Source organism: Pleurodeles waltl, chromosome 3_1, assembly GCF_031143425.1.
Source record: "Pleurodeles waltl isolate 20211129_DDA chromosome 3_1, aPleWal1.hap1.20221129, whole genome shotgun sequence".
In the NCBI taxonomy this organism is placed as follows: Eukaryota; Metazoa; Chordata; class Amphibia; order Caudata; family Salamandridae; genus Pleurodeles; species Pleurodeles waltl.
Window position 1 is genome coordinate 1,908,065,051 of NC_090440.1, and position 25,193 is coordinate 1,908,090,243.

The following is a 25,193-nucleotide window of genomic DNA, read 5'->3' on the forward strand; positions in this document are numbered from 1 at the left end:
ATGGAAATCCCCGAGGCCAATCCCTCTGAAGCCACCGGAGCGGCCACCGGCGCCGACACTGGCGCCGAGCCCACGTTCCCAAAAGGGAGAAAGGGCATAAAGGGTGCCGGCCAAAGAGGCGCAGGATCACCCAATGAAAAGGCCAAAGGCCCAGCCGGAGCACCCCCTGGAGCCATCTGTTGGAAGATGGCATACATCGCATTCAAGAATGCGGAACTATCGGCTCCAGGGGTGGGAAAAGCCGGATACTGGGGTGCCTGTCTCGGAGGCGACCCCGACGCCGGCCTCGACGTCTGCAACGCCGGAGAAAACACCTGAGGCTCCAATACCTCAATCACCGACGCCTGTCCAGGTGAAGTTGGAGACGCCGGAGAGGGCAACGGCGTTGAAGGATGCGGCGTAACCGTGGGACTGATCTCCCATGTCCTTCGGCGCCGATCCGAAGACCTGGAACGAGTCTCCTTCGAATGACGCCGAGATTCTCTACGGCGCCGGGAGTCTCGATGACGCCGATGTCTTGGAGAAGAAGACTTCTTGTGATGCTTCTCCTTCGATTTCGCCATAAACAGCTTCGCCTCACGTTCCTTGAGGGCCTTTGGATTCATGTGCTGGCATGAATCACAAGTCGAGACGTCGTGGTCGGAGCTCAAACACCAAAGGCAATCGGAATGAGGATCCGTCACCGACATCTTGCCTCCACACTCACGACAAGGCTTGAATCCAGACTTTCTCTGCGACATTATTACCACAGCGAAAGACTACGCAGCAAAAATACACTGTAACCACAAAGGTAACAGTTGCTCCCTCGAAGATAACCGTTTCGAATGCACGGAAAAAAGGGAACTGACGTCGGCACGTCGTCGAGGACCTCTTATTGCCTGTATGACGTCAGACGGCGTCGCGTGGGCTAGAGTGATGTCCTCGTCGACGTGCAGAGACTAGTAAGAAGATTTCCGTCGAATGCTGGCGCCATGGGAGTATTCATTAGGTGAGGAATCCACAGGTAGTTGTATCCATCAGAAGGCCCTCACCACATGGGGTCAGAAACTCGTCTCTCAGCAGCAGGCTGGCACAGACCAGTCAGTCCTGCACTGAACAATTGGGTAAAATACAGGGGGCATCTCTAAGATGCCCTCTGTGTGCCTTTGTTTAATAAATCCAACACTGGCATCAGCATGGGTTTATTATTCTGAGAAGTTTGATACCAAACTTCCCAGTATTCAGTGTAGCCATTATGGAGCTGTGGAGTTTGTTTTTGACAAACTCCCAGACCATATACTTAATATGGCCACACTGTACTTACAATGTCTAAGAATAGAGTTAGACACTGTAGGGGCATATTGCTCATGCAGCTATGCCCTCACCCGTGGTATAGTGCACCCTGCCTTAGGGCTGTATGGCCTGCTAGAGGGGTGACTTACCTATGCCACAGGCAGCATTTTGTGTGCATGGCATCCTGAGGGGGATGGCATGTCGACTTTGCCTTTTTCTCCCCACCAACACACACAATCTGCAATGGCAGTGTGCATGTGTTAGGTGAGGGGTCCCTTAGGGTGGCACAACATATGCTGCAGCCCTTAGGGACCTTCCCTGGTCACAGGGCCCTTTGTACCACTGGTACCTTTTACATGGGACTTATCTGTGTGCCAGGGGTGTGCCAATTGTGGAAACAATGGTACATTTTAGCTGAAAGAACACTGGTTCTGGGGCCTGGTTAGCAGGGTCCCAGCACACTTCTCAGTCAAGTCAGCATCAGTATCAGGCAAAAGGTGGGGGGTAACTGCAACAGGGAACCATTTCCTTACAAATACGAAACGGCTTCTACACCTGATAGATAAAACGCACAGGTCCCATAGGGAAGCTCTCCTTCTTACTATCGACGCAGAGAAGGCATTTGATAGGGTGCATTGGCCTTATCTATTCCAGGTGCTGGAGCGCTTTGGGGTTGGGCCGACACTCCTGACTTGGATAAAATGTGGCAATCATGAGTCCAGTGCAGCAGTCCGCGTTAACGGAACGGTATCGCTGCCGTTTCCGATAAGAAGAGGAACGAGGCAGGGGTGCCTGCTCTCCCCGCTCCTGTTCGCTCTCTACATGGAGCCCTTGGCACAAAGACTTCGAGCTGACCCTTGAGTTACATTCATCAAATTTGGGGGTGACCACCACCTGATCAGTCTCTACGCTGAAGATGTGATTCTTATGCTGGCAGAGCCCATGACCTCGCTCCCAGCGCTTACAAATGCTTTGCATGCATTCGGTACGGTCTCGGGGTTCAAGGTGAATATACAGAAATCTCAGATCCTAAACCTGTCAGTCCCCCTGGACCACGAGAAGGAACTGCGTTCTAGATTCCCTTTTCTGTGGGCATCGTCGCACATCCCGTACCTGGACATTGTCTTAATGAAGACGACCGCAAAGACGTCCCACTCGAATTATGCTGCCCTCTCCAGAGAGGTACTAAAAGACTTAGTGCTATGGGGGAAGCACAAACTATCTTGGTTCGGCAGGATCGCCACAATCAAGATGACCATTTTACTGCATACTTTATCTGTTTCAGACGCTTCCTCTGACTCCGCCGCCTAACACCATAGCTACGCTTCAGAATGTGATTTTGAGGTTTATTTGGGTCCGGAAACCTGCGTGGATCCCACGCCACACCTTATACTGTTCAAAGCTAGATGGGGGACTGGCAGTTCGTTGCCTGTTAAAGTATTACCAGGTGGCTCAGGTGCTTTTTTATTGGAGTGGAGCCACCCGTTGACAGAGAAGCACTGGTGCTTCATGGACCAGGCGGTTGCCGGGTCTCATATCTGGAAGGAACCCTGGCTGCGATGTAGGCACAGATCGACAGGACTTTACTCATCCCCTATCACTGGCACGACTCTTGGGGTGTGGGATGCGGTGGCGACCAGATGCAGCCTTACGACTTTCCCTTCCCCCATGACACCGATATGTGCAAATCCTGAGTTTGTCCCCGGTCTGCATTCAGAGGGCTTTCAGCGTTTGCAGGAAAGGGGGTGTATAGAGTAGGGAGTCTATTTGACATAGATGGTATTGACCAGTTGAGGGAGACCTATGATTTAACGGAAGCAGATAGATTGACGTATTACCAGGCCCGACACTGGGTACTGCAGCCAACGGTAAACCTCTAGTAGCTAGAACGCTCACAGCATTTGAGAAATGGCTTGTAGGGAAAAAGGATAAGAGGCTGATATCCGAAATTCACGCGCATCTCTTTAGGGCCATACCACTCTCCAAGACGAAGGGGCAGAAACGATGGAAGAGGGAGATTGAGAGGGAACTGACAGATGAAGAGTGGGAGGACATATATTTCAGGGCACACCACACAGCTCACCATATACCATGGGCTGAAACAGCCTACAAGATAGCTACTTCATGGTACTACACCCCCGTGAGGGTGCGTGAGTGGGACCCCACTAAATCTGGACTCTGCTGGAGGGTGAACATGGGCACACTCATTCATTTACTGTGGCACTGCCCGAAACTGACAAGATATTGGAGTAGCATCCTGGATAACATAGACAGAGTATTCCACACAGAGATCCTGAGGCTCCCGACGTATACTATTTTGGGTTTACCCAACCCTCTCACCTTCCCCCTCCGGTCCTCGAGGGGTCGACAGATCGATGTTGCCCTCAATGTGGCACATCAGGTGATTCTCAGTCTCTGGGGCACGGATAAGGTTCCGAGCTATACCTCCTGGCTTTATGAACTCTGGTATATCTTAGCGATGGAGAAATTAACCTTAGCCGCCAGTCAGAGAGCAGACGAAACAGCCGTTCTGTGGAGACCCTTTATTCAGATTCTATCCACTGAATTTAATGAACTTTACCCGTCCTTCATATTTAAGAGCGCTGCGGTTGCTTAGTGGCACCTGATCGGGTTTAGGTGGCCAGGTATTAGGTGGGGGTCATGCGATACAGCTCTGGTGGATGGTGGGCCGGAAGCTCGGGTGGGCGAAGAGGAGGAATATGGCTGAGTGTTGATGGGAGGAGTTACGTTGCTCTATTTCGATTTCTCTGTTCTATCTGACTTTCCTATTCTCTTTTTCTTTCTTGCTGGTTTCCTGCTTTATGATACCCCCTCTTGTTTACTACTGTCTGATGTGAGAGGGACAATATTGCATTTAGTCCAGGCTACATCAATTCTCTCTATCAGAACCTTCACTGGGGACTATATGACAGATGATGTTATTCGCTGCGAGCCGAGAAGGTAGGCGCAGAGCTGTGTAATGTGTTTCTTACATCTTAAACCAATAAACAGATTTGATCCATAAAACAAATGTGTCACAGCTAGTATGGCGGCCATGTTGAAGTAAACATGCACACTAGATAGCTAAATGAGTGGAACATTCTACTCAAATTAGGTCAGTTATCTATAAGTCACTTAATACGTTTAACCACTAATGTTGATATGGAGGAGATTTTACAGCTTCATCAAATAGCATGAGAGCGAAGTACCAGTAAAGTTTATCTTCACCTGGTGCACTGTAAAAGGTTTTTGTTGGACAAGATACTCAAGAGTCTGATACTAATGGCTCAACAATGTTATTCTGCTACATGCTCCACAAGTAAAGTACAACAATCACCTAACACATCAATTTAAACTGAACTCTATGGTAAAGGAAAATTAGCATGAGATGACGATGGCCATCTTAGTTTGGGTTGACTACGATTGAAGTACATAGGGCTCAAGGGGCTGCTTTATGTTTTACAGTCTTTCTTGATCTACAAGTCTGGTGGTGTGAGAGGGGGAGGAAGGGCGGTTGCACACTGCTACATCTAGCCTTATTGCTTATGCTGCACAGGCTAATACTATGGAGAAAGGATGATGTGCTGCTGGAGAGGGCAATTTTATTCTAATGCAGGTTAAGATGAAGTGGAGCAATATGCCATAACCTGAGATGCCTAACAATCTAAACAACAAATACCCACCCTGTACGTTGATTCAACATGTGACTGACACTTCAATTAAACCAATAGTTCAAGAAGGCTGACCCACTGGCCTACTCTATGTTTGCAGCCTGTGGGCTTGTCCAGAATGTGAATGACACATCAGGTAAGCTATGGCTGAAGGTGGATGGGGACCAGTGCTTAAAATATAAAAAACATAATTGCCAGGGCATGCATCAGGAGCCCACTGCAACTTACACCACTTATTGCCCCTGCCTGGGCTGGTACCAAAACAACTACAAACCATTACACTCATACAAGTATGACAATTCAAACCATTCCATGCACCCAAAGCAATAAGGATGGACAGCAGGTATTAATAATTTTTAATGTATATGAAATTAACAAACAACTGTTTTTGTGCTCATCTCTAAATTAGACACAATCTGCGCCATCTGGCAAGCTGTCATAAATGCTGGTGTTGCAAATTAAGTGCTGATGCCGCGTACTGGAAAGAACCGGCTCAAACTAAAGACCTTTCTAAATATATAATACATTTTTAATTAATCACAAAAGCCCTCGGGCAACAGCTAAAACTAAAGACCTAAAAAAGACTTCTAACTGTCCACTGGTCAGTTGGTTTACCTCCGACGACACCTACTCCGTCAGCTGAAGTTTTGCACCAACAGGGTAAATTATACTTAGTCGGTGTAAAACTTTCAGTCCACCGAACTCAAAATCAGGCAGGCAAACCTTGAGTTTGGTGGTCTGGGTACTCCATCACAGTTGGAATGGAGTGCCTGTCCTGTCTGCCAAACTCTAAATCAGCCCAGAGGCCCACCTAATGCAAATTAGTACTGACCCTGCTCCTCATGAAACAGTTCAACCCAGACCTCGGAAAAGTCGGAATTGGTGTATGGGCATTCACCCTGCAGCCTACCGCTTTTTACTTATGAAACTAACTGACTGACTAAGCTACACCCCTGGTATAATTTCCAATTTACTGAGTGAGTGAGTGTCTGCAGTCACTAGTGTAAGTGAGAGCTGGTATTAGCAATGCACACTCTTTTCTCATAGTCGTCTAGTATTTCCTTTCATTACTTCTGTCCTTAAATATGGATTTATAAAAATAAATATTTGATGAAGCCCATTACTTGCACAATAGTGATGATACACTAACAATTATTTGTGACTTTCTGATCTTAATGTTCATATTTACAGTAATTATCATCCGATCTTACCCAATAAAAAAAAATCTTATAAAAAAAATGTAAGATAGAAATTAAATGCACTCCTCTATTTGCACTTTTGGGTCTGATCTATTCACAGGCTTTCTAAATCTAAATGGCCTGTACTGGCTATTCATGCGCCTGGTCTGAGTGACAATTTAGCCTGTGAGTGAAAGGGAGTATCTGAAGCCTGACGGAGTCAGAAGGTTATAGGTGAGTTCTTTCCTGGCAGCCTACCATTTAAGAGGTTTAAGCCCTCATTAACAGTTAAAGGCTAAATTCTGTTCCCTGTGCAAGAAAGAGTTTGCACAGAGATCAGAATTATGATTGTATGATAATGATCAAATCCTCACACTTGTCTTCTGGTTGATCCCGACAGGCCAAACCTGCCAGAATCTATCAGGGGAAAGGCCAACGAAAAAAGGTGAAACATGAGGAATTCATTGTGGTTCTCATTAGGCTGACTGCTGAAAAGTCGGTATAGGTGTATGGGCGAATGGTATTTACGATGTGTGGAAAAACCTGACTGTATTCCACCCAACTTGTAATGAGGGCCGAGATGTCGGAATTTGAGAATCAAGGGAGGACTCCCTGGCGACTGCGAGCCCGTGAGTAGCCAGAGACGAACCCACTGAGCCCCCACAGCTACGCCTGCAGAGGAAATCCAGAGGCTTCCCCTGACCGCGACTGCCTGTAACAAGGGACCCGATGCCTGGAACCAACACTGCACCCGCAGCCCCCAGGACCTGAAGGAACCGAACTCCAGTGCAGGAGCGACCCCCAGGCGACCCTCTGCCTAGCCCAGGTGGTGGATACCCCGAAGAGCCCCCCCTGTGCCTGCCTGCATTGTTGAAGAGACCTCCGGGTCTCCCCATTACTTCCTATCTTAAACCCGATGACTGTTTGCACTCTGCACCCGGCCACCCCTGTGCCGCTGAGGGTGTACTTTCTGTGCCTGCTTTTGTCCCCCCCCCCCCCGGTGCCTTACAAAACCCCCCTGGTCTGCCCCCTGAGGACGCGGGTACTTACCTGCTGGCAGACTTGAACCGGGGCACCCCTGTTCTCCACTGAAGCCTATGTGTTTTGGGTACCTCTTTGACCTCTGCACCTGACCGGCCCTGAGCTGCTGGTGTGCTAACTTTGGGGTTGCCTTGAACCCCCAACGGTGGGCTACCTTGGACCCAACTTTGAGACTTGTAAGTGTTTTACTTACCTGCAAAACTAACTTTTACTTACCTCCCCAGGAACTGTTGATTTTTGCAGTGTCCACTTTTAAAATAGCTTATTGCCATTTTTACAAAGACTGTACATGCTATTGTGATTATTCAAAGTTCCTAGAGTACCTAAGTGAAATACCTTTCATTTGAAGTATTACTTGTAAATCTTGAATCTGTGGTTCTTAAAATAAACTGAGAAAATATATTTTTCAATATAAAAAACCTATTGGCCTGGAGTAAGTCTTTGAGTGTGTGTTCCTCATTTATTGCCTGTGTGTGTACAACAAATGCTTAACACTACCCTCTAGTAAGCCTACTGCTCGACCACACTACCACAAAATAGAGCATTAGAATAATCTCTTTTTGCCACTATCTTAACGCTAAGGGGAACCCTTGGACTCTGTGCACACTATTTCTTACTTTGAAATAATATATACAGAACCAACTTCCTAAAGTATTATCCCCACATTGCGGATGGGGTCTGAAACCCGCCTGGTCTGGGTCAATAAGCCCGGTTGAGATGCTGCGCTAATATGCCCGTAAACAGCTTGGCGTCTATGTTTAGAAGCGAAAAGGGACGTTATGATCCACACTCCTCTGGATCCTTCCCGGGTTTATGAATAACCGTAATGAGGGCTTCAAGCATACTGGGAGCAAGGGCCTTGGTCTCCGTAAAGGAATTAAACAGCCAGATGAGTATCGGGGCCAGCTCCGGACAAAATGTTTTGTAAAAAAGCGGGGTAAAGCCATCCGGGCGACATCCACACCTTCAGACGCGAGATAGCTGAAATCACCTCCTCCAACCGAATAGGCTGGTCAGGGAGATCTGCATCCTGCTCCCTGAGTGGCGTAACTTCGCAATCAGAAAGGTAGGAGGAGGGGTCGAGAGCAATGGTCGTGTCCTCTGTATACAACACCCTGTAAAAATCTGAAAAGGCTTCCGCAATTTGCATGTCAGTGTGCGCCTCCCCTTGAGAGGGTCGAACGCACCATCTTTACAGCAGAGGCGTGCCTCTGAGCCCTTAACTTCTGAGACAGGAGTTTCCCGCATCTATCGCCCCCTATGTAATACTTATGTTTAAGTCGCGCTAACGCATATTCCGCTCTAACCCAGTCCAACCTCTTCAGCTGCAAGCGCACCTTCTCTAGCTCCCTCCAAACTTTGGGAGCTTCTGTATGCTTATGACAGCGCTCCAGAGCAGCTACTCTCCGCTCCAGATCCTCCCTCCGGTCCCTATGGACCTTATTTTCTTTAGCCGAGAGGGATATCTCCTCCCCCCGTATGACCACTTTAAGAGCCTCCCAAAGTGTCTCTAAACTTGTTAGCCCTTTATCATTCTGGTCAAGATAATCTCTGATCGCTCGTCTCACAGCATCTGCCATATCTTAGTACTGCAAAATCGTGTCACGGAAGTGCCATCCAGGACCCCAGGCTCAACTAAGACCCAGGTGGAACGTCACAGATACAGGAGCATGATCTGCCAGAGCCCCGAGCTCTATCGAAGTCTCCAGAGTCCTTGAACGGAATTCTGAGGAGGCTAAAAAATAATCTATACGTTCGTAAATTTTCGTGGCGGCTGAATATAACGAATAATCTCAGAGGCCTGGATGGGCTGTCTGCCAAATATCCTCCAAGTCACAATCAGCCAGCCACTGCAACCCGGCCGATGTCAAAGCCCCAGACTGCCCATATCGCTGCCCCGATCTGTCCAGGTCATTGTCCATGACAATATTAAAATCCCCACCCACAAGTAGCGCCCTGTCCGGGGTTGTGAGTGTCAGGGAAAAAGTCTGTTTGATGAAACTTTCTTGTTGAGTGTTTGGTGCGTATATAGTTGCAATTGTGAAATGGACTCTCAGAGACAGGTATCTGCCCTTAACCTCATGGATCTTAGCAATGACTTCCCCAGGGAAGGACCTCGAGAACAAAATCACCGCCCCACCATGCTTAGTGGGAGCGGAAGACCAGTACTGCAGGGGGAACCATCTAGAGCGCATGCAATAAACATCAGTAGCCAGCAAATGTGTTTCTTGTATCAAACAAACGTGGCACCCAGATCGCTCTAAGAAGGATAAGACTGCTAGCCTCTTCGAAGGATTATGCAAGCCTCGGACACTGAGGCTCATACACTTAAAATTCAGACACGTAGAAGAAGGCGAGAATCCATGACAGCTGACCTCCACTGTGGGGTAGGGTTCGGGAACAATCCCGGGTAGGGCAAGCACAGGATGTCATAGCGGACTCCAATGGAGAGTGTGATTCTTGTAGTGGGAGTAAATTGAAACTAGACAAGAAGGCACAACAGGTGCATAACAACAAACATTCAAGTTCTTTACAGAAAGTCCATTGAGTGGTAGAGTTCCAAACCAAGGTCCGGAACATTCACAAGGCCCACTCCTGGCATCCAGAAGCCCCGCCACCCAGGCCCAGTTCTAGTCCTGTGCACATCATTTCCGCAGGGCGGCCCACGGGCACCTCCACCGGCTACCAACCGTAATCAGAATCTATGGGCCGGTGACACTATGCAGAACGGCTTGTCTCTCCCGAGCCCGCTCCCTAGACAATGGTCGTGACGGCCTCCACTTCCTTTCTTTCCTCCGCCATCCCAACTGACGCGAGTCTAAAGAGATGACCCCATGTGTAGGGCGTGGAATTGGCTCGGAGGTGATCCATAATGGGCTTGAGCTCTCTCCGCCTCTGCAGCGTTAGCACGGCGAGGTCCTGATAGAGCTGCAGGCTGTGCCCCCGAAACTGGATCTGAGGAAGATTCTGTGCTTGTTGGAGAATAGCTTCTTTGATCATAAAATTGTGTACGCATGCTAAAAAGTCTGGAGGGCCCGCACCCGCTGTCCGGCCCACCCTGTGGACCCGATCCAATGTGATCTTGTGTGTGTCTTCAGAAGCCAAGAGAGAGCGAAACAAGGCTGTAACGAACTCTCTGATGTCATCTCCCTCGGCCCCGTGCGGCACCCCTCTGATGCAGATATTATGACGCCTAGATCAGTTTTCCAAGTCCTCGATCGCGATCTGCAGTTGTTCCTGGTGTTCATGCAATCTGAGAATTTCCTGCTGAAGTTGTTCGACCTCCTCACCTCTAGAAGGCTCATTATTCTCCATGCTAGACACCCATTCCCCCAGGGAGGTGCTATCAGTCCGTAGCTCTCACACCTCCTGGGAGATATCTCTACGAAGTTCTTGCAGATACACCCTCAACGAGTTGAACAAGGAAGTAAGGAAGCCTTTTGTAACCGGGGACTCACCATCGGCCTCTGTCTCTCCCTGGCCCTCGGCCCTTGGCCCCCCGTACCGGGGCTGCGACCTCAGCCTGCTTGCCCTGCGACGAAGCGATCTCGTCAGCATCTCCCTTACTGACTGCTCTCTTTTAGGTTTGCGGATGTCATCGTCACTCTCAACGCCCTATAAAACCTCTTCTCCGTCCACCACAGGTGGCCACGCTCCACTGATCTCCCGCCGTGGACAGACCAGTTCCGCCGAGCCCCTCAGTCCAGCTCGTCAGAGCCAGGAGGGCCAGTCACCACGTCCCAGCACCTTGGGACCCCTGCCAGCCAAATCCGGACCTGTAGGTCTCCCTGGTCCGGCAGGCCACAGACGCACAGTGCCGCCTCCCGCCGACACCTCGCAACACTGCGGGCCGATCAGTTCCGCCAAGTTCTTCCTTTGCCCCTGTTCTGAAAATGCACCAGGGGCCACAGGCCCGCCACACCAGAGGGCAGCAGGGCTCTCTTTGGGCCAGGGGCTCAGGGCGCGCACGTCAACGCGCTCTCACCCCTCCGCCCCACCGACCCGTTACCTGTACGGCCTTGTCCTCGCCGCCCACTCCGCTCCTGAACGCGGCCGCCGCAGGCAGGCTCAGACCAAGCCGTCCGTGCCTTCCGCAGCTCTCAGGGCCGAAGGCACCAGCCACACGCGGCCCTGACTTCGCCACCGCCCAGCCATGGAGCCCACCTCGCACGGCCCGGGGTTGCCCCGCCCAGCCAGAGAGCACTGTCAGCACTCACAGTCGCCCGGGCCGCTCAATGAGAGGGGACCCGGGACTGCCGTACCACCATTTCAGGCTCGGGCGGCGGAGCCCCAACAGACGCGTCCTCCTACTCTGCCATCTTGGCCACGCACCGACATATTTGTTTTAAAAGATTATGCTGGTCATTTCTTTGTTTCTCTTGTGGAGATGATTCACCCCCCCCCACCCTCAAATTGGGCTGAGACATCACTGCAGCCCTGTGAAATCAGTGTTCCCAGTGCTTGCTCCTGCTTGTCTCCATGACAATGCACTGTACAAAAGGTAATTCTATGTCAGGCCCCAGACGCTCAGATTATGCTTCTTTTTTCTCTACTACAAAATGGTAGCAGCCAATCAAAAACACACATAAACTAGACTTCGCATAAACCTCCAACCAATCAGGCTCAAACTAGCCCTTTAGCTATAAGAAACATAGATCCCTCCTCTTTCTTTGAAGCCATCAGTTAAGTCTGTCATGTTCTGCTAGTACTTGTTGGTTATACTTTGTGTGTTTTGGTTTAATCGGGTACTGCTTTACTTCTTTCTCAATGTTTCATTGGTGATGTTCAGTTTTTTCCTCATTTAATTCCAGCATCCATGGAGAGACATCCTTTTCTATGTTTATGACCACCAGTGTGCTGTTCGAGCTCTCGTTCCTTTCAGTCTTTTCTCAGCAACTGGAAACACGCCAGGCTCGCAGCTGTATAATATGAGCTTCCCTTGAGCCCAAGATCTCCTCGGCTGGACTGCTGTGTTAACCGTTTCTCCAGAGATCTTCCAAATACTTTCCAAAGACTCGACTGGTGGGGCACTATAATCTCAATTACAGGCTGGCATGAGGTGCATGGTTCTAGTACTCTTGCACCTTGACACTTGGGGAGGGACCCCCTTCACAAAACGTTGGGACTAGCCCCGTTGCTGGCCCATGTATTACCTGAAGGGTGTTTTGTGGTACCCTTGTGGACCTGCCACTATAATTGGGCAGAGGGGAGGCTCTTGCTCAGATGAGTATCAGCCACATAATAATGAAGAACACTACATGGGGAAAGAGCTGGTGGAGGCACCGGTTAACTTGGTGCAACACTTTATGAACACCATCTAGGCGTTTGCGCTTTCACCCTTAATACGGTAATTGAAAAGATATGTGGAACACCTTCCACTGTTTGAGAGGGCGACGCCTCAGCCCAATCCTGATGTGCCTATGTAGCTTAGGGGTAAAGCATAAGCAGAGCCTCATTGAAAGGCTTTTGACAAACTGCCTCAATCTTTCATGGCCGATCATAGTTACAGCACTCACAACCCTGACAGCACTGCCCCAGAAGCTTTAAAGCAGACGAGGAGTTGAATGTTTTGCCGGATCATTCTGACCAATCTAATCATTCACATGAAAAATCCAGATCTTCCACTACATCTACGAGACCCTCTGAGAACGTTAGTAAACCTTTGGATCTGCTGGCTTTTGACCTGCATGAAACTGTACATTCCCCCTCCTTGAAGTGGATTCTGCTTTCAGCAGTCGCAGACTATATGCAGGTTTGCCCATGAAACAGTTTTGATAAGGTTGTCTGCAACCATTTGAGGGTGGAGTGCCCTCTCCTAGCTCTGGCGGATAACATCACTGGTACTCCAGAGTTGGACCCAAATATAGCGACCTTCCTTAAAAAGTTCTCCCAAGACCCCAGACTGGGAATCAACAGGTCATGGTGCTCCTGCCAAAACAAACTCTTGGATGTGGCAGTCCTTTAGCGAAGATCCTAGAGTTGTCCGTTCACTCTATGGAGCCTGGAGAGTCTGTGGACCCTGACGTGTTGGCTGGTTGGACAAAGACAGCAATCTGCGCACTGATAAGTGTGCAGTTTCTATGGAACGGTGCACGTCTATCCTTATGCACATCGACCCCAAGCTGACAGAGCTGGCTTCCGCTTAGGGCGGACCAATAGCCAACCGCCAGCTTTTCAGGGGTCCTCTTGTGAACAACCTTGGAAAATGCAATAACACCTTCACAGCCCCTGACAAGGCCCAGAACTCTCTCTATAGAGTTTTCAATTAAGGGTTTTTTGTCAGTGCCGGACGATGTAGGGGGTGATGGTCAGGCCACACCTTCTTTCAAAGCTTCTAATGAGGATTTGGCAACAGAATATGAGGCGATGGTTCTTATTTTCACAGAAGTGCGTTCTTTCTCTCTCATGCCAGTTTTGGGAGAGGCAACTTCCGGACAGGAAGATAGTACAGAACCTCCTCCTACATTACAGATAACACTTATTCAACCTTCAGAGCTTATTCTGACGGGTTGTACTCAACACTTTCTTCCCAATTGATGTAGTATAAGTCACAATGCTTTGATGATGGAAACTGTTTAGGGTTTCAGGGTCAAGTTCTATGAGTGTCTTAGGCAACGGGTGCTGCCCAGACAGACTTGGAGCTGCTATGCAAAGCAGCGATTCCCTCCTCACTTCCCCTCCAATAGTGACAGCTCAATTATTATTACCAGCCCAGAAGACAAGGGACATCAAACAAGGGATCCATTTGGCCCTCAGCAGAAAATCGCTGTCCTTGTGAGTGATTGCCAGACTAGTGGGACTCTTGTTGTCGGCCATTCAGGTCATCTTTACGGGTCCTCTTCAATACAGCGCCCTACATCATTTGAAAGTACAATATCTACAGAAAGGCCTTTCCTATGTGGACCGCATCTGTCTCTCTCTGCGGAGGCCAGGGATGATTTGTCCTGGTGGCTGAACCACACATAGCTGTGGAATGGCAGGGCGCTATTTGCCTCCAGACCAGAAATTATCATTGAGCCAGATGCCAGAGGAGGCCAGATGTCGGTCCCTCTAAAATGGCAGCCAGTGGTCAGTGGACAAACTGCAATTGAATTTCAATTGTCTGGAGCTGTTGGTGGGCCGAGCTAGGCATTGATGTATCTAAATTTGGTGTGCACTCAGTAAGGGGTGCAAAGGCGTCAAGGACTTTTGGATTGGGTTCTAGTATGGAGGACATTATGAGGGAAGGAGACTGGTCCTCACATTCAACATTTAAGAGTTTTTACTATATGCCTATTCCTAATGTAGAATCTCTGGTGGTGAATCACCTTTAAACAAGCATAATCGGAGCCTCCCAGTCCTGACAGAATACATTTTTTTCTAGCTAATGTATCAAGAATGTTTTATTGTATTAAGGACACAGATGTGAGCATTAATACACAAAATTGAGTATTGGATTGAAAGTTAATATGACTATTTGTATTCTAAAACTGATTGCAATTGTATATTGCCAATTTCTCCCACCCTGATTGTTTATGGATATTTTAGTGGAATAGTTGTTACTGCTCATTTTTTGCCTTTTAGGAAACAATCAGACTCAGGAGTGAGGTTTGCCAAAGGAGGTTGGTCATCCTGTTCCAGGGTAGGGACACGGTTCAAGGTGGTTCCTTTGTTCGGAGGAGCTGATGTATGGGCACTTGTGCACAGTAAAGGATTTTCACCTGAAGAACCCTCTGTTTCAATGGACTGTGCTGGCCAGTGACACGGAGGATATCTATGGGCTAATTGGTTCACATTCTGATGTTACAATTGTTATGGACTTCATATAATCACATTTATTTGGTTGCAAATGTTGCATACACACAGCTTTTATTTTGGCATAAATGAAAATATATCAAATAAGAAACATACATGCCTCTAACTTACTATTCAATTCGGGAACATGTAGTCCTCAAATCGTGAAATCTGGAACTGACAAGAATGTATCAATATTTTTCTGTTGCTCTTTCATGTGGTATCCACCGTTTTGGCTTATTTATTGTTTTTCCACTTCCACCAACCAAAGTAGACCTACCTTTCTGTACTGTCAATAAATGACAAGCAAACATTCTACTAGTTAATGTGAACAATGAAGTCAAAGTTAAATGGCAAACTTTCAAGATGTTAAAATACTGAATGGCACATATAATGTCCCTGCACACAAACTGCCTAACCAGAAAACAAATTTGCCAAGCCACTTCCTTCATTCTGCTCCGTGTTCAAAAATGGCTCGCCTCTGCAGCAAGAAAAAAGTATGGTTACAAATGCAAACACTAGTGAGTATGTGCTGCTCGTGTACAATCTCTCTGCAATCCACAAATAAAGGATATGAACTGCTGAAAATGAAAATGAATACGTATAGCATTAGCTACAGCAAACATACCTCGTGCTCATATTTTGGAAAATTTGTGCCACATTATCAGCCTTGCATTACTCTGAGTCATGTGCTTACACCCTCGACTAGTGCCAGTAAACAATATTTCATTCCATTATAACAAATAATAAATTCACCTGCATTAGCCAATGCCTATTGGCTTTGCCAACATTTGTTTTTTTTAACTGTACATTATGTATATCCTGAATGTGAGGGGCAGTAAAAAATAGAAAAATTACACCCACACTAAGGGAGAAAACACCCATGGTGTGGGAATCATTACAAGATTAAAAAAACATTAGATATGTTTGACGGCCGACTGGAGTGCTTGCACCTGAGAACACATTTGGTGCAGGAAAGCAAGCAACTTGGGGCACCAGTGGACGTTCAAGAGGTGCAGATTGCTATCAAAGCTCTGGGGATGGGGAAACCCCCTGGGACCAACAGTCTCAACCCAGAATTTTATCAAAGATTTGTAGGAGCACTGACACCACGACTTGTAGAAATGTACATGGAGGCCTATGAGAAGGGAGAATTGCCCCCCTCCACTAGGGAGGCACTGGTGATACCCTTTCCCAAAGGGAAACAGGACGAGGTGACGGTTGCTGACTTATGCCCACTCTCAATGCTAAACACTGACTTCAAGGTGCTTAGCAAAGCGATTGCTCCCACATATCCGGGACCTCATTCATGAAGACCAGAATGGGTTCATCCCTGCACAGAGCACGTCACGTAATTTACGCCGGCTTTACACGCTACTATATAACGACCGACACCCGCCTGACCCAACAGCAATGATAGTATCAGTAGACCTGGAAAAGGCCTTTGACACAGTACGATGGGACTATGTGGAGACTGTGATGTTGCGCATGGGCCTAGGACCTGATTGGGGGAGATGGGTTAATTTACTTTACACCCACCCTACAGCAAGGGTCAAGACCGGGCGCACGATATCCAACTGTTATGATATTTATAGGGGGAACAGACAAGGCTGCCTGCTCTCACCCTTACTGTTTGCTATGGCCATACAACAGCTAGCGGAGAGTTTCAGGGCCAAGGCAGGGGTTTGGGGGCATATTTAGAAGAGGGGTCCCACACATCATCTCCCTTCACGCAGACGACCTCCTTATTTACACACGAAATGGGAATGCTGTGCTACCCTGGGTGCTCCAGACGCTGGAAGATTCTGGTACACACTCAGGCCTACAACTCAACAGAAGGAAGACGTGTGTTCCCAATGATCGAAAGGGTGGCATGCCCACTTTAGTGCCCGGAAAATGCACTATGGGCTCCCCAAACATTTAGATATCTGGGATTTCAGATCTATCACGATCGAAGGGAACTTAGAGAGGGTAACCTGTGTGGGGCAAATCGCGCACTGAAAGCTGTGGTGGCTTTCTGGCGCTCGTTGAAGTTATCCGCCATGGCCAGAGTCACACTTTCCAAGATGGTGATGCTCCCCAGACTCCTTTTCTATTTTACCATCCTGCCGCTGCACATCTCGGCATCATGGTTTCGAACCCTAGATGCATTATTGTGTGAATTGGTGTGGGACGGTGACCGGATAGCACTGGGATCTATCCGCCTGTCACCCGAGAGAGGGGGACTCTGAGTCCCTGACTTTGAGCTAAACTACCTGGTGGCTCAACTTCAGTGGCCGGCGCAATGGCTAAATGGGTTAGACTTATTAGAAACCACCCTAAATGGAGAAGCTGAGAGGGGGGAGGAATTCTTGGTACGACTGCTTTAAGGGAGACAAGTACCTCCCAGACCAAACATATTGGTATCTACGGCCATGGTTGCGTGAAGTAGAGCCCTTAGGAGAACAGGTACGACTAACCCCTATGCTCCGGCACTACCTCTTAATGGAATTCCAAATGGTGAACCCTGTACCTCTTTCACTCCCCGACAGCTATAATACTGGACAGAGGTAGGGATTGATACAGTGGGTGAATGCTACCAAGGGGGGATGCTGGAACCTTTCGGGTATTTAACGGAACAAAAGCGGTTATATGTTGGCCAATTCTTAATTTATGAGGCTGTCACACATGCCCTGAAGGAGTTGTGGGGTGACAGCAGTGAAGAACCCCCGACTGCAGTCCTCTAGACTATGCTGGTTATTGGTGGGGGATCTCACTTGGTCACATGGATCTACAAAGCAATGAATGGGATGATTGCACGACCACTAGACGAACTGCGACTCAAATGGGATACAGACATAGGCAGAAACATGACAGACACCGAATGGGCTAAAACTTTAGCGTCTGTACACAAGATTTCACAAAATATGCACCTGAAGTATATACAGTACAACTATTTCACATGACCTACCTCACCCCGCATATAACTAATCGGAAACATGGAGTGACAAGAGGAGCATGCCCCCGATGTCAGTTGACTGAAGCAGACCACCGCCATATGACTTGGGAATGTCCGACACTAAGACACTATTGGGGGGAAGTCATTGCTAGGCTCAACAATGTTTTAAACAGACAATTAGATGATGGGCCGGCAGTATGTTTACTGGGCCTTTTTGATAGGCCTTTAATTTAAAAGGTGGGGAACAGCTTTGCGGGTCTGGCATTGGTGATGGCACGCATGAGAGTGGTGATGGCCTGGAAAAATAAGCATGGGCCCAAGCTGGCCGCGAGTAGCGGACATTACACACTTGGCAAGAGCAGAAGATAGGGCACTACAGAGGGAGGAGATGTGGGGATTGAGGCGCAGACTGATGTGGGCAGAGGTGGTAGACACCTGGGAGACACTAGATGCTGACAAAGATGATAACTTCAAGGGGACACCAGTCCAATATAAGCCAGAGATGAATGAGCAATAATGCCCGGCCTATCCCCAGCTGTCAACATACCTGGCGGAGGCCTTCCACCCCCCTTTCAGTTCCCCCTCCCCCCCCCCCCCCAAGTACTTGGCCTATTTGGCACTCTCTCTGGCCTCGATCTGCCCTCCCCCCACCCCCCCTGGTTGGAGAAGAGGCACCCACCATTCGATGGAGGGGCCTGCAGAGATGCGCAATGCGCAACGATCCGGCAGCTGCAACCACAGACCACATGGATGTATTAAACATGTATGGGCAAGTTAGTAGGTTACCTAAGTATTTAGTTATGTTTACTCATTCTTCTTTATTGATTTACGCTAGGGGGGGGGGAGACGGATTTACAGGTTTGCAAAGCTATAATTGATGGAAAACGACTCCCTGTCTCGCAAACATGCCACTGAGAAATTGAGACACCTAAGATGTTGCCATTGCCATTCTACAGTCTAGGGTATGACTGTAATAAAGGTTACCTTGAGGTAGTGGTATTATAATGTAATAGACACTTATAAGACTGTACAGTAAAGTGAATGATATACCCCTGTACCATGCTCTGGCTTTATGAAAAAGGATATGCACTATTTGAAATACCAATAAACAAATTTGTTTAAAAAAAAAAATGTTTGATGGCCAGTTGTCATGTTTGATGGAGACCTCAGCCTTCCATAAAACTTTTTCAATACTGACAGGAACCATCATGACTGCAATTCCTGTAAATGTATAGAGATGCCTGCAGGTTGGCAGACAGCTCTAACTTTGGCAGGTGGAGTAAAGGCAGGATGGCAGACTTAATGGGAGGGGATTAATTGAAAAAAGAAAAAAAGCACCTGCGCTACCACCACCACCACACCACTCCTCTGCTGCAGCTGCAGGCACAAGCTCCCAGCCTGCCCTGCAGCCAATCCGTATGCTGCTGACAGCTGTGTTCGGATTGGCCAAAGTGTCCAGCCAGGGCACTCCCAGGCAGACTGGGAGCCTGTGCCTGCTCTCTCCAGCCCAGCAACCGAGTGCCAGGCTGGAGAGAGCACAGTGCGTATGTGTGCTTGGCCAGCAGGAGACGGCCAGCCAAACATACATGCGCACTGAGGGGGAGTGCTGAGCACCATTCCTCCATCCCCGTCATAGCCCGTGGCCCACCCCTTTTACTACAAAACGATAATAAGCATAGTTTATCGTTTTATCGTTTTGTAGTAAAAGGTTCAATGCTTCTGCTGCTGGCGGGGGGCAACGCTCTTCCGCCATAGTGGAGGAGCCGTGCATGATTTGTTCCTTCACCTTTTGGTTGTTTGTTGCCAGTACAATGCCTGGAAACCTCAGATTGGCGCAGTTTAACAAGCCTACTATATTAACGTTTGTAGATTCTAAAAAGTAGTAAATTTGCATACATTAAAGGACTAATGCTGTGGGTGTAGATTTGCTATTTTGTTGGTAAACCGGTAATTTAAATTCATTTATTAAAAAAAGAACATGTTTAAACCTCTAAGTGAAACCAGGATGACAAGAAAAACTGACATAGAACATTACAAACATCCCCCCAAAACGGCCGAAGCTACACCCCTTACTTTTACACTATTGTTGCAATTTATTTCCTTTTAGACGTGATTAGTTGCCAGAATGTAATATTTCTATGTCATACAGAGACGGGCTGGATTTATAATTGAATAAAACGCCAATCATGTTTACAAATTCTTATATTTATTAGCAAAATTTAGATTTTGTGCTGTGACCATGCTATGATTCCTCTGTACTTATAATCAAAGGTCCTTTTGCTAATAAGCAAAGCGCTGCATCTTGGAACAGTTTCACTAATTCCTCTGAACACACCTTTCAAAATACTCACATGGTTATCTTAGCCAGACAGGTTCTTATTATAGAACCTTCAAAAAGATTACATGTTTACTAGCTTTTAGTGCATTAGTAATTGCGAAATAAGTAAGCATTGCATCCCGTTTTTGCCTTCAAGCTACACATAGCTCATATGGAATCATAAGACAATTGGCATCAGGGTAAGGACATTATATTCACTGGGTGATTCCCTTGCTGTGCCAGAAGTATGTACTTAACGCAGATCTGATCCTTACACGCCTGCATGTGTAGCCCACACCATGGTGAGCTAGTAGTATATGCAGCGCACGCGGTGAAAGGGAACAGCTCTCATATCTTCGCGGTGGTCGCGGGCGTAGTCCCAGAGATAGTGGTCGAGGTGGATAGCGTTGATCTCCTCACTCATCGTCTCTCCCTTCTGCCTAAAGAGCTCCCGGACCTGGTCGCAGATCAGTTCAACGCACCAAATAGAGCAACCTCTGATCTCCATCTCTTGCCGGTCGCCATACTGGAACATCACGCCTGCAGGGGACAGGAAGTGAGCATTCTTGTAAATGCACAAGCAGCATTCTGTGATGCCAATCAGAAAACTCTTGTTTAAGTTATGTCACACCAGTGTATGCGATATGGATGAGGTAGAGTATAGCGTGCAACATGCCTTATTGCTATGACACCAGGGACTTCATTTATTCTAAACTTACCCCTTGTGACTGCCTTTGTGACCCCTTGCTTCAGAGGTGTCAAAAAAACACTGTCAAGAGCAAGGGGCGACGTGCCCATATGGCTGTAGGGGCCCCACCCTCCTTATTTTCTGCCCTTTTTGTATTTACACTAATGGTGAATAATAGTGTATTAGTCAATATAAAAAAATAAAAAAGGAGTGCCAGGAGCTGGAATGGGTCCTTCGTTGGAAGCTGAGGTAAGTAAAAATAAAAATGCTTTAAAATGTATGTTGTGTGTGTGCGTGGAGGTGTGTTTGCGTGAGAGCATGTATGTGTGAGGATGCATGTATGGGTAAAAGTGTGTTAGTGTGAGTGAGAGGTTGTGAGTGAGATGAAGTGTCAGTGAGTAAAGTGAGTATTAGTCAGAGGGAGTGACAAGGATGAGTATGAGTGACCTCTAGTGGGTGAGAGAACAAGAATTAAAGTGTGAAGTGTGAGTAACTGAGAATGTGTCAGAGTAAGAATGACTGAGAGTAAGAGTGAATGCAAGTGAAAGCGAGTGAGTGAATGTGTGAGAGTAACAGTGAATGTGAGTAAGAGTAAGTGAGTGCAAATGAATGAGTCAGAGTGAGTGCGAATAAGTGAGACTGGAATGAGTAAGAGTGAGTGAAAGTGAGTCAAAAATTATAAATTAGGGACAGTAAGCGAGGGAGTGTGACTGAGTGAGTATAAGAGTGAGAGCAAGTGAGAATGAATGAATGCATGTGAGTGAGTATGGATGAGTGAGTGAATGTAAGTGCGCATGAGTGAGAATGTGGTGTTAGGCTTGAAAACTGCTGTTCGCCCCAGCATTCTGTAGGTATTTCTTGGCTTACAGAAGAACCTATGTCAAAATGCTGGCACTGGTATAACATGGGAGAACCTGCACCTGTGACAAAGTACTGACGATGGCATACTAAAGGTAATAGTTAGCATAAGGGGCACACACAGAAAAATGCTAGCTCGCATAATTGGGGAGATTCTTGACAGAGGAGCACTCGCTGTAAAATTCTGGCACTTTGGCAGTAATTCTGGGCATAAGGAAGGACAACTGTAGGATATGGGAAGGGGCAAGCATGACTCACCATAACATACTAGAAGTAGTTTTTGATATAATAGTCACCCAGGGTAAATGGGCTGCATTAATGGCAACATTCTGACACTGAAATATTGTATGTAAGTTTTGGCATAAGAAGGTACTTCTGACAAAATGCTGGCCTGGCACAATGGAAGTAATTGTGCACATTTGGAGGCATCCATAGCACATTTTGAAATAAATGGCATAAACTTTTCTAAAGCATCACATTTCATTGGCTTGGCACACAATAAAAGGACTTGAATATTTAATGAGTGCCTTTTCACATCCTATGACGTTTGAGCAAATTTATGTGAACATTGTGCTTTGAAATTGCACTATTTGACCCCAGTCTTTCAAAAGAATTCTCGGGGGAGAGTCGCCTCTTATCCCCTTCAACTCACTTATAAGGATTGGGCACCTGCTTTGGTATCACAAATTCAGGCCAAAAATTACACTACACCGCTTTTAAAGATCACTATCTGCCACTGCATGAACAGAAGAGAAAACAGTGACATGATGAGTACTGTTTACTTTCTGCAACTTCCACTTGGATCCAGAACACTGCTCTTTTGGTTTTGTAAAATAAATAAATTCAGCAATGTAATGCACACTTTTCTGATTAAATTCAAACACATTTTTAAAGCTGTTGCTGTTATGTTTCATTGTTTTGGATACATGAAAAATTATGTGTTTGAAGAAAACCTTCACTTCAAAAGATAGCGCCTCACAAATGAACATACATCAAAATGTGTTATTAATAAGGAATAATTTAAGAAAATAGCACAGTTCATAGTCAAATATGATTTGTGTCAATTAATACATGCCACCATAAATATTATTTTTTTACATCTCTTTTCCCCTCTCCCTATGACTTACAAATACATCTCGCATAGTGGTATGCAGTGAGTTAATCTTTAAATAATGAGAGTTTGCTGTATAAATAATTTAGGCTCTGTTTCAGACACATGAATTTATGATTCAACAAATGGAAACATAATTCGTCAAGGAATCCAAAGAGAAACAAGTAATGTTCCCCTAGTATATCAAGTCAGCACCCTAACATAGGTGATATCTAACACAGATATGTGCCTTTGATGTTGGGTGGGACTCACTTATGAAAATAGGAATAAGTTCTTTCCTGAACACAATGCTGTTGATATAGAAAGATTAGGGAATTTGCAAAAAAAAGTTGAAACAAGAAACATGCTGATCAGTAGCCACTCTTTTTACAATGGCATAAGGAGACCATAAACAAAAGCATGATTTCTAAATCAATGGTATGAAAAATACCAAGGAAAAACTGGAATACCAAATAGGTCACCCTAAGGCAGAGTTAGGGCTTGTGCTTCTACTGTTCTGCCTCCTCCCTATCTATTTCCAAGATTACTGACCCACAAGAGAAACAAAGTGTGGATCTAAATAGGGAGGATTTATTGGGCATGTTTCACATGCTGATGGAGGAGGCTTGGGATGCAGCCATGTTGCACCTGGAAACTGAGCTGCGCATGTGGGACTGACAGCACGAAGCACAAAGATGTAATGCACAAGCAAGTGCAGAGATGCGACTGACTGACAGTAAAGAGGCTGACTGAGGGGTGTGAGTGGCTAGAAAATGCAAATTCCACTACCATGGGTACATCTAGAGCACAAGTGCGATCTGTCCCAGCTAAGCTTAGAGAGACACAAGAGCGCAGCCCCACAATAACTAGAAAATATTTAAGACAGTAGGTAAACTGGCTAGAAGACTCTTCCCCTTCCTTTATTCTAATGACTCAGATGATAAGAACCTCTCCATGTCTGTTTCTGGTGAACTTCTCCCATTGATGTGAGTAGTGAGGACTCCTATTCCTTGGAATCCTTCTGCCTAAATAAGTATTAAGAACCAGTCTTCCAACATAACAAAAATGCAACACAGTTATGTGAAGAATTGCAGTGTGTACAGACCAAATTGGGGGATGGGAATCGGTTGGTGTTACTGAGTGAGGTCTGAGATTGGTGAAAAGGTCAGCATGGGTGAAACTGGACCCCTGAATTGGCAGGGCACTGAATGCAGCAAAGGATGCATTGCTGAATGTGATTAAGGATGTGTTCCTGGTAAAAATGAAACAGATTGGACTAAGATTTCGAATTGCAAACAGAATAAGGTTGAGCCGCCCACACATTATCCAGACAAGCATAAGGGTATGTTTCAGATGTACTCATATTGCCCGCCCAATCGAGTTCAGGAAGTCGTAGGTGCTGCTTTTGTGCAGAAATTGTTACTGAATGTGATAAGTCAGTGGATGACAATATACTGGAATGACAAACTAAGAAGTTAGCAGAGTTAGTGACTGTCCCAAAGCATAATGTGACTTTGCAAGCAAGAAGAAAAGAGAATATTGAATTAAAACTGATGTCTTTGAAACTGCAAAACACATGCAACAAACTGTGAAGGGAAAAAGTTGGGGAGTCCCTCAAAGAGGGAAGGCAACCAGTTACAACACGGAGATAGAGCGGGTAGGGTTAAAAGAAGGGGCAGAGGAGTGACCCTGGAAACTAGAGGATTATGCTTTGCGTGTGAGGAACTGGGGCCCGAAAAAGTGATTGTCCAAATGCTGTGCTTTACATGCCAGGCCTTTCTGACCCACTCATAGGTCACTACATTACTCAAAAATCTTATCCTGAATTTTAGGACAAAGTGAGAGGTTCCGACTGTGTCATGAATACCCTAATTTCAGTAGATCAGAAACATACTTATGTAGATTGTCTTATTAATGGAAACACAACACGTCCTTTATTGACATCGGTGCTAGCCCATCAGCCCTAAAAACCTGTCAGTTTCCCTCAATACCTCTCTCTCTCTCTGTTCTCCATGGACGTGTCGGAATTTCTAACCAGTGTGCTCCCCATCACATCTCCGAATCCATTTCCATCTCCTTTGGGCCCATCCCTTATAAGCACTGCTTCTTGCTCAGTCCTTCCTGACCAGCAAACCTGTAAGGTAAATTGCTCTGTGTTTTGCACTCTTGACAGAGTTTACCTTAATATAACCAAGCAGCGCAGGGACGAGATGCTCACCTTTCTTTGCAAGAATACTAATTGCCAACACACTATCTGTAGTGATCAGATGTCTCTTGATTTGCGTTCCCAGGTAGCATCTACACTGTGGTCCATAGGGCCAATGATGTAAAAATAATAGCCTCAGTGGAACCTATAAAAATCAAAAT

General features: G+C 46.7%; 1 protein-coding gene across 2 annotated transcripts in view; it reads right to left on the reverse strand.

Annotated features, from left to right (window-relative positions):
• Nucleotides 1–20,057: 20,057 nt before the first annotated feature.
• LOC138285747 (queuosine 5'-phosphate N-glycosylase/hydrolase-like) overlaps nt 20,058–25,193 on the reverse strand; it is a 119,908-nt gene continuing 114,772 nt past the window's right edge. For both annotated transcript variants that reach the window (XM_069226084.1, XM_069226085.1), the window contains one exon: nt 20,058–20,730. In XM_069226084.1, coding sequence (XP_069082185.1) covers nt 20,498–20,730 — 233 coding nt within the window. In that variant the 3' untranslated portion in view covers nt 20,058–20,497. The remainder of the gene's footprint in view (nt 20,731–25,193) is intronic.